Raw genomic sequence first — 13,362 nt, 5'->3', positions numbered from 1 at the left:
ATGAGCTAAATTTCACAGACCACATTTCAAAAATGGCAAGATCATGTAGATTTACACTCTACAATATCAGGAAGATAAGACCCTTCCTCTCTGTACATGCCACACAACTGCTCGTTCAGTCCCTTGTCATAACTAGACTGGACTACTGTAACGCTCTCATTGCAGGCCTCCCTGCATGTGCTATTAGACCTCTCCAAATGATCCAGAATGCAGCAGCACGTCTGGTCTTTAATGAACCTAAGAGAGCACATGTTACACCACTCTTTGTCTCTCTCCACTGGCTGCCGGTTCATGCACGTATTAAATTCAAAGCCCTGATGCTGGCATACAAAACAGTCACTGGGTCTGCTCCAGCATACCTAAAAACATTTATGCAGAGCTACGTTCCCACCAGAAGCCTGCGGTCGGCTAAGGAACGTCGCCTTGTCGTACCAAAACAAAGAGGCACCAAAACACTTTCCCGGACTTTCAGTTTCATCATACCACGGTGGTGGAATGACCTTCCCAACTCAATCCGGGAAGCTAACTCACTCTCTATCTTCAAAAAACTGCTAAAAACACACCTTTTCCAAAAGCAATTAACCGGTCACTAAAAAAAAAATGTAAAAAATTATTTACATTTCTTGTTGCACTTAAATCTGTTTTGTATACTATTCTGATGATAGTGAAACTTTGTAATATGGCACTTTTCGTACCACTGTCTCCCTAAGATGATTTGCTGATGTTTTTCCTCTTTTGTAAGTCACTTTAGGTAAAAGCGTCTGCCAAATGAATAAATGTAAATGTATTTCAATAAACCGTTGTTTGTATTCACTTAAGATTGTTGCAGTGTTCACTGCCCACTAATTAAGGTCCCTAAAACATTCCAATCTTGTTACATGCTTTGAACAATACTGTATTTTAATAGGTTGTTTTCTGTGACCAAGAGAATAACAACATTTTCTCAGAATTAACTAAGAATTATAGTAAACATTCGCTGGACGAAACAATTGGTTGATCGTTAACATTAATTCTGCTACATCAGCTAATCCTTGCATCTGATACAAATATTTACAATGAATCATAATTAATTGTAACTAATTTCCCTTTGAGCTACTTTTACTACATTTATGTGAAAAAGAGTTTCCATGCTCGTTCAACAAAAAATTAGTTTTTTGGAGATTTGCATTTTCATCAGACAGCGACGGAATACACTATATGGACATAGTTATTATGCCACTCATCTTAATCACTGAATTCAGGTGTTTCATTCAGTCCCATTGCCACAGGTGTAAAACAAATCAAGCACCTAGCCATGCAGTCGGCCTTTACAAACATTTGTGAAAGAATGGGTCGTTCTAAAAAGCTCACTGAATTAGAGCGTGGTTCTGTAATAGTTGCAACAGGTCAGTTTGTGAAATTTCTTCCCTCCTAGATATTCCACAATTAACTAAGTGGTATTATTGCAAAGTGTAAGCATTTAGGAACCACAGCAACTCTGTTACGAAAGTTACAGAGCGGGGTCGCCGAGTACTGAGGCGTAAAAATCGCCAACGCTCTGTTCCAGACCTCCTCTGGCATTAACATCAGCACCCAAACTGTGCACCGGGAGCATCATGGCATTAGTTTCCATGGTCGAGCAGCTGTATGCAAGCCTTACATCACCAAGCACAATGCCAAGCGTCGGATGGAGTGGTGTAAAGCAGGCCGCCACTGGACTCTGGAGCAGTGGAAACGTGTTCTGTAGAGTGACGAATCACGCTTCTCTATCTGGCAGTCTGATGAATGAGTCTGGGTTTGGCAAATGCCAGGAGAACGTTCCCTGCCTGCATTGTGCCAACTGTGAAGTTTGGTGGAGAAGGGATAATGCTATGGGGTTGTTTTTCTGAGGTTGGCCAAGGCCCCTTAGCTCCACTGAAGGGAAATGTTAATGCCTCAGCTTACCAAGACATTTTGGAAAATTCTATGCTTCCAACTTTTTGGAAACAGTTTGTGGAAGGCCCTTTTCTGTTACAGCATGACTGTGCCCCAGTGCACAAAGCAAGGTCCATTAAAGGCATGGTTGGATGAGTTTGGGATGAACTAGAACAGAGATTGCGAAGCCAGGCCCTCTCGTTCAACATCAGTGTCTGACCTCACAAATGCTCTACTGGAAGAATGGGCAAAAATTCCAACAGGCACACTCCAAAATCTTGAAGAAAGCCTTCCCAGAAGCGTAGGGACTGTTATAGCTGCAAAGGGGGGGCCAACTCGATATTAATGCCTATGGATTTAGAATGGGATGTCATAAAAGCTCCTGTAGGTGTAATGTGTAGGTGTCCCAATACGTTATCCATATAGTGTAGCTTATGTGACTTTAAATGATGTATTTCATGATTAAAATACAAATTTTCAAGCAATCTTTTAGACTTTCTGATCAGGCTCCAAAAAGAACACCCAAAACAACTATCAGCCAATAACATAACTTCGGGGTCCAAGGAGTACAGGATTTCATGGGGGGACTGAATATTGCAGGACACAAGTGTTTTGAAATCTCATTCATGATTGTGTTCATGTTCAAAAAAAGTGCCTCAATGTACTGCACGATGTTTGGTGATATTGATGTCAAAATGGCATTGGTTTCTTAGATAATTATATTATTTTCTTATTCATGCCCAGCTTTCATATGGCTTATGAAGATCATTGTCCACAGAATCATATGTACCACTTTTATAAGTGTTTTTTTTTTTTTTTTTTTATCAGGTTTTTGGTCTTCTTTGGAACTTGACAGACATGGTCAGTATGAACTGTCATTGTATAGAATAAGGCTGCATATAGGGTCTTCAAAATTATCATTGTGTTCCACAGAATAAAAAAAATTGCATATGGGTTTGGAACAAAATACGGGTATGTAAATAATGACAGAATTAGCATTTTTGGGTGAATTATTACTTTAAGGACTTTATTCCCAGTAGCACCATCTTTAAATTTGGACAGCAATGACAACAAGGCTGTGAGGGATAAACATAGTCTCTTCAATAGGTTGATTAACCCTTAAATCACTGTACCTTAGAGGACTACAGTGTAAATGTTTGGGTCAAATATGACCCAAAATATCAAAAAGAATATCACAAAGAAATGTATTTATAAGAAAAACAATAACGTTATGCATCTGAGGAATTTCGTAATTGGTTTTCCTTATTTACCTTGTAGTGTATTGTTGTCTATTAATATCTGCATCTACTTTCATATAAAATAAGCACATTTTGTGTTTTCACTTGATATAAGTGAATACATATATCATTTTAAATAAAAGTAAAAAAAAGTCAAACTATTAAAATCTCTCAAATTGGGGCCATAAAATAACAATTGAAATGACAAGTATAACCAGTAGATGGCCTCAGTACTCAATGCATTGGCTGATCTCTATAGCTAATGTTGTACCTTCATTAATGATTTGTTAGGCATTGGATATAGTCACTGTTGTTCAAAAGTTAAGGATCACTTACTCATTCTTTATTATTCTAAAATGTAAAAACTAATTAGTATTCAAGTCATCAAAACTATATTATACATGCATTTTAGCATTTTCAAAAGTAGCCACCCTTTGCAGAAATGTATTCCTGGCATTTTCTCAACAACTTCTTGAGGAATCACCCTGGGATGCTTTTAAACTGTATTGAAGGAGTTCCCATTTACGCTGGGTTCTTATTGGCTGCTTATTCGATCCAAGTCATCCATTTAAAAAACTTATTTTTTTATTTTAAACCTAACCTATACAATTTTTGTTTTATAATGACAGAAATATAATGGCATATTTTTCAATGTTGTCCCAAATTCTGTCAAACCTGACCATGCTGCCACTGTCTGATCTGACTGTGTTACAAAGAAAAAGTAATTAATTTGTTACCTATTATTATTTCAAACATCAAAATTCCAGCACAAACTTCATCATGCAGGGGCCAAACTTGTAAGGTATGTTTGGTATGTGTAGAAAGTGGCCAAATGTCGACATTATTAAAAAATTAAAAAGCTCCTAAATGGTTCAGATTGTGCTGATCTTCAAATCTGTGATGTGCATGGGTTAAAGTGATGGTTAGGTTTAGAGGTAGAGTTCGGAAATAGAAAATATAATTAGTCTGGTATGAAATCTTTAGAAGTGTATTACATATCAATTATGCAAACTTGTGTGTGTGTGTGCGCGCGCACATGTGTGTTCTGCATTGTGGAAGTGTTAGTCTCACTACTTTATTTTTGTGAATGTGTATTTTTCTGTACTGCTGCAGATTTACTGAATTTATTTGACAAATGAAAAAAAAAAACAAATGCTTTGGTCAAATGGTGGGTAATATTTGACCCCGAACATGATGAGTGTTGCACTTTTTTCTTCTCATCGAATCAAGTCAAATTGTGTGTGTGTGTGTGTTCAGATGGCAATTGTAGAAAAGGTCCCCAAAGCCTTGTACCACTCCATTTTTATAAACAAAACAAAAATGTTTAGGTTAAAAAAATTACCCAAACAGTGAATAAGTGAAAGCGTTTTGGATCGTTCCACTGACAAAAATAAATCAATAATTATATACATTTATTTCCAAGTTTTTCAGTGGACAAAAAAAATCCAAGAGTTTTGCTGAAAATCACAAAGCAACTACCAATAGGAGTGAAGACGGTGAAGAGAATGGTGTTGAGTGCAGGCAAGACAGAGAAGCTACTGTTGTCATCGATTTCAGTGTTCTATATATATATCATTTGTCTGCAACCACATACATGGATAATAAAAAAATGGAAAACAATGTCAGAAATGGTCAGCAGTCTGAAGAGAGTTAGATTCACACATTGATAGATTGTTCATCATGTTAATGATAAGATTGAGATCTGCTGCACTTTATATAAAGCCACTCTCCCCTGCAGACTGTTAATTTAAGGCAAAACAAATGATTCCTTGTCAAATAATAATGATCTCTTAGTTTTACCGGCAATGTATCTCATCTGTGATCAGATTTTCTAAAACTACAACCAGTTCTGCAGCCAACCAATAACATTAGAGTGACCTGTGATTAATTAAAAAGAACAGATAAATTCACTAGTCAATCTCACAAACTGACAAGTCATTGTTAGACAACTTTGACTATCCTAACCCATCTAAGTCTCAACAATAAGGATGGCCCGCTGGCCCAAGCTCAATGTGACAGTGTTTCAGGCCAGTTAATGAAATCTGCCCTTGCCCTACCAGGCGAGTGCTGCATTATCACTACATCTTACATGCATTGATCTTATGTGTTTTTATGCCTTTTAAACTAGGGATGCGCCGATGTTTCGCTGCTGATGTTTATCGGCCAGTTATTCACCAAATTAAAACCATTGACATAATGGCAATACACATGAAAACGCAGATATGAAAAACCAATGGTGTATTTATAATTATTTAGTAACACTTTTAACATTTTAAACATTCTGTGAATTCAAATGCACAATCCTGAAATAATAATAGCCACAAAATGAAGGGTTGACACTCCTAAGAACATGTAATATTGAATTTTAATCTCTATTTTCACAAGCATATATCTGAAACACTTCACAAAAATGAACTGAAACTCAGCGAATACTTATCACACAAACAAGAAACCTATGTCTAAAGAAAGCTTAAAATGTCTACTTTTAAATAAAACAAATTTAAAACAAATATTCTCTTGCAATGTAATCTGTATGTAACAAACCGCTGTACAGTTTTTACTGGCTTAGCTCATTACAGCTAATGTGATCACACCCCCCAGCAGAGCGCGGCATTCATACGCTAATATGCTGAGACGATCAATGCAAATGTACACGCCCCGACTGTGCCTTAAAAACAAAGTCATTCACTTTTCTGCACATTTGAAAGACAGCATGATACACAAGTGAGAAAACTCCTGAATAGAGATGAAGAGTTACAATTTTCCTCAGCAGAAGAGCGGGACTCTGAACGTTTGTATTTTGAAGAGAGACTTGATCCAGTCGAGGATACAATTTCAGACGAGTAAGTCATTTAGTTTTCATTAGTTGACATGCTATTTTATATAAACATGTACATATTTTACAAGTGGGACTGTTTCCAGACTTGCCAGCCAGGATTCAGAGTATTGACATTTGAAATATGTCCTAATAAGCAAGTTTTAGTTACATGTAAATGTTGTTTCGGCTAAAGCAGGTATTTAAATTGTGTGTTGTATAATATAAATATTATATTTTAACTAGTGTTTATATGCTGCCTCATTATCATCAACAAAGCTTGTGCTTGCAAATATGTGTTCAGGTTAAATGAGTAAAATGCACTTTAAATATGTCCATATTAGAAAATCAGCATATTATGATTTCTGAAGGATCATGTGACACTGAAGACTGCAGTAATGAAAGCAAATTCAGCTTTGATCACAAATTGCATTTTACAATATATTAAAATAGAAAACTGTTCTTTTAAATTGTAAAAATAGTTCAAAATATCACTGTTTTTACTGTATTTTGGATCAAATAAATGCAGACTTTGTGAGCAGAAGAGACTTCATTTAAATGGTAGTGTGTGGAGCAGAGGGGGGGCGGCCTGATGGGGCACGCAAGGGATAAAGTTGGCCAGTGAAGACGGTTCGAGAGAGAGAGAATTAAGGGCATGTCTGTCATGTGTGTGTTTGTCTGTAGGTCTAAAATTAAGTCTTTATGTAAAGAAAATGTATAGTCAGATTACTTCTTTTAACTTAAAACTTGATTTTGATCATTAAATCTCCTCACATTCATTCTCTTTCGGTCACATTCCTCATTGATAGGCCCAGGGGAGGGTCTTTTGTAGTCTCAGGTGTGAATTACAATCAATATTCATGATAGTTCACGCCTCCTCGCATATGAACTTTCTAACACTAAAAGTGTCTTACAAAAGTTAAAGTACTATATTGTTTTGTATGAATGAGTGATCAGGATGGTTTAGCATCATTTTGTAGCAAAAACTCTATAGGCTACAAGATCCAGTTCTCAAAAGGCTTGTGGATAAATGTTTAGTATGTGTTATATGGCCTTATTTCAATGACTTAAACATTTTAGTTTTTTCAAAAACCATGCATAAATGTTATTTTCTCAAAAATAAAAACATGTACACACATGTTGCTCACATATTATTGTAGCCCAGTTTGTGCTGAATACAGTGTTATCAGACTTTAGCCATTAATATGTTTTTAAGCAACTGAAAAAAGCACAAATGTCAAGGCATGTCAAAACTTCTCCAAGGCCCAAAACACCCATGAGGACAAAATGCCATAAATGGACATAGCAGTCACGATAGCGGCACTTACCTATAGGCTACATGATGAGGGAAACCATCCAAAACACTCTGAAACCAGCAGACTTTGACTTCTGAGATATCAGTATGATATCTATTACTGCTGCATGATTGACTGAATTAGGATTAAAATCGCAATATAACCTTGTGCGATAATTGACCTTAAAAGGTTAATTTTAACTGTAAAAACATGAGTACAAAATAACCTTTTCATATCATTCATGTTACTATATTTGTTTCTTTATCTTTTTAAACATTTTGGCCTGTCATGTTTTCAGCACAACCAATGTTCAATGAAAATTTCAGGATGAATTGAGAGAATTACATTTTATTTTAGCATTACAAAGTAAAACATGATCTGATTACAAACTTTATTGCATTGCAATATATTGGTATCGGTATAGACCTTTAATTTTTTGTTAAAATTGGTACTGGCCAAAAATGTTCATGTCAGTGCATCCCTATTGCAATCATCACATTTGTGTATTTTGTATTGAATATTGTTCATATTACAAGTTTGATGTGAGTTTTTTTAAAAGGTGGGGCCAGTGAAAAAAAACTTATTTTTTAGCCCTGCCATCACTAACAGATCCACACTATTACAGGGTGGTGTACGGAATTCTACATTAGAAAACCTGGAGGAATTAGATCATTGTAGTTCAGCATTACCACTGTACAGTATATTGATTCTTACCTCACAGATCTTCTCTAGAGAGGTCACAAAGTAGTCATCACAAACAATGGCGAGGGCTAGAAACATATATAGAGCCTGAAATGAGAAGCAGAAACCACAATAAACACATTAAAGATATAGAAGAATAAGATGCACCATAATGGAGTTTATGTGCCGTAATTATTTAATGCATGTCCACAACGGTGAGTGGCTTTCTGCTCTATAAGCTCTTGTTGACAGGATGGCCTTAGCAGTGTGAAATTAGACTTTTCAACTCAATAGCATGACCACATGGTGACAAGCTGACAAACTATTTATAATCATCATAAAATTGTCAGACATGCACAATTTATCCTGGATGACATAAGGTTAGCCGGTGAGCAAGGCTAGATTGTTGATTGACATGCACACCTACCGCAAATATGTGTAGCAGTACAGCTCCTTGAGTACGCTGTTGGTTGGTGAACACATCCTCGGGAAACTCGTGGATGGCTGCGTTGAAATAAGAAAATAAAAGATTGGTGCTGGTTGTTGGTTTTCATAAAACTGATCCAGCTTAAAGACTGATTCCAAGGAAAGACTGGAATGTGTGAGTGGTCCCTAGAACATGAATTGTATTCAGTCAGAGACCCAATTGCAATGCAGGAAAAACCCACAGCACGTATTCAACATGCAGTACACATGTCACCAATACATGGAACTGAATATATGTGGTGCTCTGACAGACATTGGCAAAGGGGAGCTCAGTTTAGTTACACGAAAGAAAATCACTGATACATGATAACATGTCAGTATAGTCTCAGAGGGGCTTTTAAGTGGTGAACCCAGGATGGAGCTCTGCTAGGGGCAAGTTTTTCTCTCTAACCCCAGTAGCCCTGGATAATGGTGGGTTGGGCAAGGTTACAGCAATGCTCTGGGTTCAATTCAAGTTAAGATCTATCGACAGCATTCTTGGCTTAATGTTGATGACTGCAGAAAATAATTGACACGGTTCACTTTTTGACAACTTGCTGTAATTTCCATGACCCTTCCAGTCATTTGTGATTACTGGATAATGATGGATAATACCAAGGAATCTTTTTTTATACAGAGCTATTCACTAATGTATCAATCAGACTGATTTGTGAACCAGTTTGACCAATTTTTTCAGAAGACTCAAAAAGAACAATTTGTTCACAAATTGATCATCATCATAGCTTGTGAGCAAGATATTCAAAGTTCTACAATTGCTGTAAGAAAAATTTGTATTTACTATATAAAGTTACCATGACATTTCAGATTTGATTAATTTCTATGTCTTTGAGTCATCAAACTAATTAAACACGTGACTTTGACAACACTGATTGATATAAGCAAAAAGCAGGGTTATAGAAATGCACTTGAAATGAGTGTATTGGATGGTTTAACGCAGAAATATGCATTTTGTATTTTTGTTGATGCATTTATATGAATGATTCATTACAAATATTTATGATTTGATCTGTAAAATAAATCATCCTTTTTGATGTGGGAATACTTTTCCAGCTGAATGAACTTCTGGTTATGCTTTACCACCATAATTCCTGTAAAATGCTATTTGAAAATATACAGAGGGAATATCTCAACCTAGTGCAAATTGTTGAGTTCTTGGGCCTCATGTATAAAGACTTGCGAAGGTTTTGCACTATAATGTGGCGTACGTGTCATGTCTTGTCCTGTCTTGTCATGTTATGTCTCACTTCTGTTCTTTCCCTCTACTCTGTCGCCCTCTGTTGTTTGTTATATGTTTCTTTCCCTCTCCTTTTCTCCGCTTCCAGCTGTTTCTCATCTCCCCTGAGTTCCTCGTTAATCCTCTACCCACCTATTCCCTCTTTCCTCTGATTAACTCTCTATTTCTTCTCCTCGCTCTTGCTACATTCTTTGTCGGATTCTCACCTTGTGATACTTTCTCTAGAAGCAACTACAGTCCTGTTTATCTCTACCCAGAGTCCTGTCATGTTGGCATCCGCCGTCACTCCTAACTGTTCACCGCTAACCATCTCCTATATTTGTGCCTAGTTACCTGACGCCACGAGAGAGTGGTAAGCTACATCTGCCCTCGACTTCGGTCGGACCGTGGGAGAGACCCGCAGCCTGTAATCGCTTCCCGCTTACCCTGTCAGCTACCCGTGGACTCACTCCTACTCTAAGGAAGCACCTGTTTGTTTCAGTTTTGTTGTCGCCCTCTCTGTGGGCTGTTTGTTTGTATTCCTCCCAAGGAGAAGACTTTGTGTTTGACATTATTCCCTGAGCTTCATTAAAGACTCTGTTTTTGCTACATCGCTTTTGGGTCCTCACTTACCTTCATAACAGTAAGCCTAAATCAGGAAAAGTGCATACGCACAAACGTTTTCAGATTTATTGTGCACCAGAACTGGTGCAAACCTCCCTTTCTAAATTTGAGGTGGACCGATATATCGGATTTACTGTTATATCGGCTATAAAATTATTAACGGATAGATAGACCAATAGTTATTTTTGGTTTAATTTCTCCATGGCCGGCGCTGGAGGTTTCCACGGTCTGTACTCCTTGGTTCAACAATGTAACGCAGCCCTCTAGAGGTTAAATATAAACAATCACTGACTCAACATGGAATTTGTTGTGCAAAGTGACTAGGATGCGCAGAGACGGATGCTTCAAAAGCAGATTTAAAACGTCAGAGAAAAGCCAAGGTATGTATAAAATACACATTATCATTATTATAATAGTCATGGTACAATAAATAAGTAATTTAAGACAACCAAATGTGATTTAATAATTAATTTGTTTATAACTAATCGCTGCACTGGATAATTGCATTGCTGACAAGGTGGAGAGGACGATTACATTAAAGTTGCCATTAGCTGTTTGAATTGTTAGAACAATGTTGCAAAGTCAAGTATGGAAACTGCTTACCTTTCCTCTTAATACGCCGTTTAAATCCCGTTTGCGAACATTCACACACTGGTCACACTGCTGAAGTACTTAGAAGTACATTTAAATATGAGAATGCTCCGTAAGTGTGAGACATTAAAATGTGTTATCAATTACTTTATGCCTCATTATAGGAATATAATTCACATGAGGTCAGAAAAAGAAATTATTTTAACCACTTGATGGTGGTTTAAGGTAATATACTGTAAATGCAGTAGAAAATGTTTAAACCATCTTGTTTACATTCTGAATTCATGACGGTAATACGCTAACATGCTATACGCAGACATTATATGCACAGATTACACTATTATTGTAATATATGATGACTACTACTGCAAAGAAGAGTTTATGAAAGTGTTAATGTGCAGAACAAAGACAAAAGAATAAGAGGGATATCTTTGGGTAGATGTGTGAATGGCTTTCACTGCAGATGGCCCACGAGTGAATGGGCACTTGAGAGTATTTGAGTAGATTTGATCCCTTTTGTACACCAATAAAAAATAAAATAAAAAAAAATCGTACGACATGGCATGTACATATTGACTGAACTAGCTGTCGGCCTCAATATAGGTGGAGCTCCAGGTCACATCTCCCGATGACGTGGACCAATAGCCTGTTAAATAATAAAATGCATCCAAGACCTGCTAATAAAGTAAAAGCTGTTTATTATACATATAAAGACCAATACATTTAAAGCAATATTTACCATAAACAGACATCAACCATATGGTAGAGTTTTATGTCTTCTAGATTATTTTTTTTTACATAAAACATTTTCTGAGGCGTATTATTTGGATCCCTATTAATAAGAATTTTGAATAAAATAAACTTTCCCTTGGCTCCTTCCTAGGCTGAATATTAAAGGGTTATGTACACTTTCTTATGAGAACATCAATAGCTCATAAGAACTTTTGATTGCATCATATGAAACTTACTGGGTTTACCAGCTTTAGATGATCATGCCATAGAAATTGGTATATAACTTTACACAGCAGGTTATTAAGTTATTGTTTTACACTAGTCTAATTTTAATATACATGTATAATGGTTGTCTTGTGACTACATTTTTGTGTTTTGTTTGCGAGGGTTCGCATGCACAAAGTGATGTCATCCAAAAGAAATCAGCCAAGAAAAAAAAATGTGTGGACATCCACAAGTCTGGTTCATCCTTGGGAGCAATTTCCAAATGACTGAAGGTACCTAGTTCATCTGTACAAACAATAGTATGCAAGTATGAACACCATGGGACCATGAAGCCATCACACTACTCTGCAAGGAGACTCATTCTGTCTCCTAGAGATGAAAGTATTTTGGTGCGAAAAGTGCAAATCAATCTCAGAAATGTCCTCTGGTCTAATGAAACAAATGTAACTGTTTGGCCATAATGACCATCGTTATGTTTGAAGGAAAAAGGGTGAGGTTTCCAAACTGAAGAACACCATCCCAACTGTGAAGCATGGGGGTGGCAGCATCATGATATGGGGGTGCTTTACTGCAGGAGGGACTGATGCACTTCACAAAATAAATGGTATCATGAGGAAGGAAAATAATGTGGATATATTGAAAGCAACATCTCAAGCCATCTGCCAGGTTGTTAAAGCTTGTTGCAAATGGGTCTTCCAAATGGACAATGACCCCAAGCATACCTCCAAAGTTGTGGTAAAATGGACAGTATTTTGGTGCGAAAAGTGCAAAAAATGGACAACAAAGTCCATTGGAGTGACCATCACAAAGCCATCATAAATTTGTGCAGAACTGAAAAAGCATGTGTGAGCAATGAGGCCTACAAACCTGACTCAGTTACACCAGTTCTGTCTGGAGGAATGGGCCAAAATTCCAGCAACTTATTGTGAGGAGCTTGTGGAAGGGTACCTAAAAAGTTTGACCCAAGTTAAAAATTTAAAGACAATGCTATCAAATACTAACAAAGTGTATGTAAACTTCTGACACACTGGGAATGTGATGAAAGAAATAAAAGCTGAAATAAATCACTCTCTCTACTATTATTCTGACATTTCACATTCTAAAAATAAAGTAGTGATCCAAACTGACCTAATACGGGGAATGTTTTCTATGACTAAATATCAGGAATGGTGAAAAACTGAGTTTAAATGTATTTGGCTAAGGTGTATGTATACTTCTGACATCATCTGTATACAGTATAATAAGACGTCTCTTGTGCGCATTAAGTGTAAATGCCTTGGGCATTGCATGCAAGATGCACTGCGGTGTCAGGCAAAAGAACAGCCAAAGCTTTAGTATTACCATGAAAAAAACTGAGGGACAATAAGCCATCTTTTTGTTTGCCGTGGGCCATGGGGGTCCCCCTCGGTGGTTTTGCAGAGACATGCTATAATTCAATTTAAATAATTTAATAAAAACATTGATACATTAAATCACAGATGTTAAGTTTACTTGTTATTAGTTAATGTTACTTAAAAATGTTACGTTCAGTTTACTTGAGCCAAATAAGTATGTTTACTTGCAAAGCAT

General features: G+C 36.8%; 1 protein-coding gene across 1 annotated transcript in view; it reads right to left on the bottom strand.

Moving 5' to 3' along the window:
- The window catches only part of LOC127657117 (sodium/potassium/calcium exchanger 4-like), an 85,334-nt gene that overhangs the window by 31,457 nt on the left and 40,515 nt on the right, over positions 1-13,362 (bottom strand). The window contains exons 3-4 of the mRNA XM_052145771.1: positions 8,350-8,426; positions 7,956-8,030 (exon numbers count right to left, since the gene is read on the bottom strand). Of these exons, the coding sequence (XP_052001731.1) occupies positions 7,956-8,030; positions 8,350-8,426 (152 nt within the window). The remainder of the gene's footprint in view (positions 1-7,955; positions 8,031-8,349; positions 8,427-13,362) is intronic.

Source organism: Xyrauchen texanus, chromosome 16 (assembly GCF_025860055.1).
Source record: "Xyrauchen texanus isolate HMW12.3.18 chromosome 16, RBS_HiC_50CHRs, whole genome shotgun sequence".
In the NCBI taxonomy this organism is placed as follows: domain Eukaryota; kingdom Metazoa; phylum Chordata; class Actinopteri; order Cypriniformes; family Catostomidae; genus Xyrauchen; species Xyrauchen texanus.
Note: the sequence above shows the minus strand (reverse complement) of the source record. Positions and strands in the feature narration are given on the sequence as shown.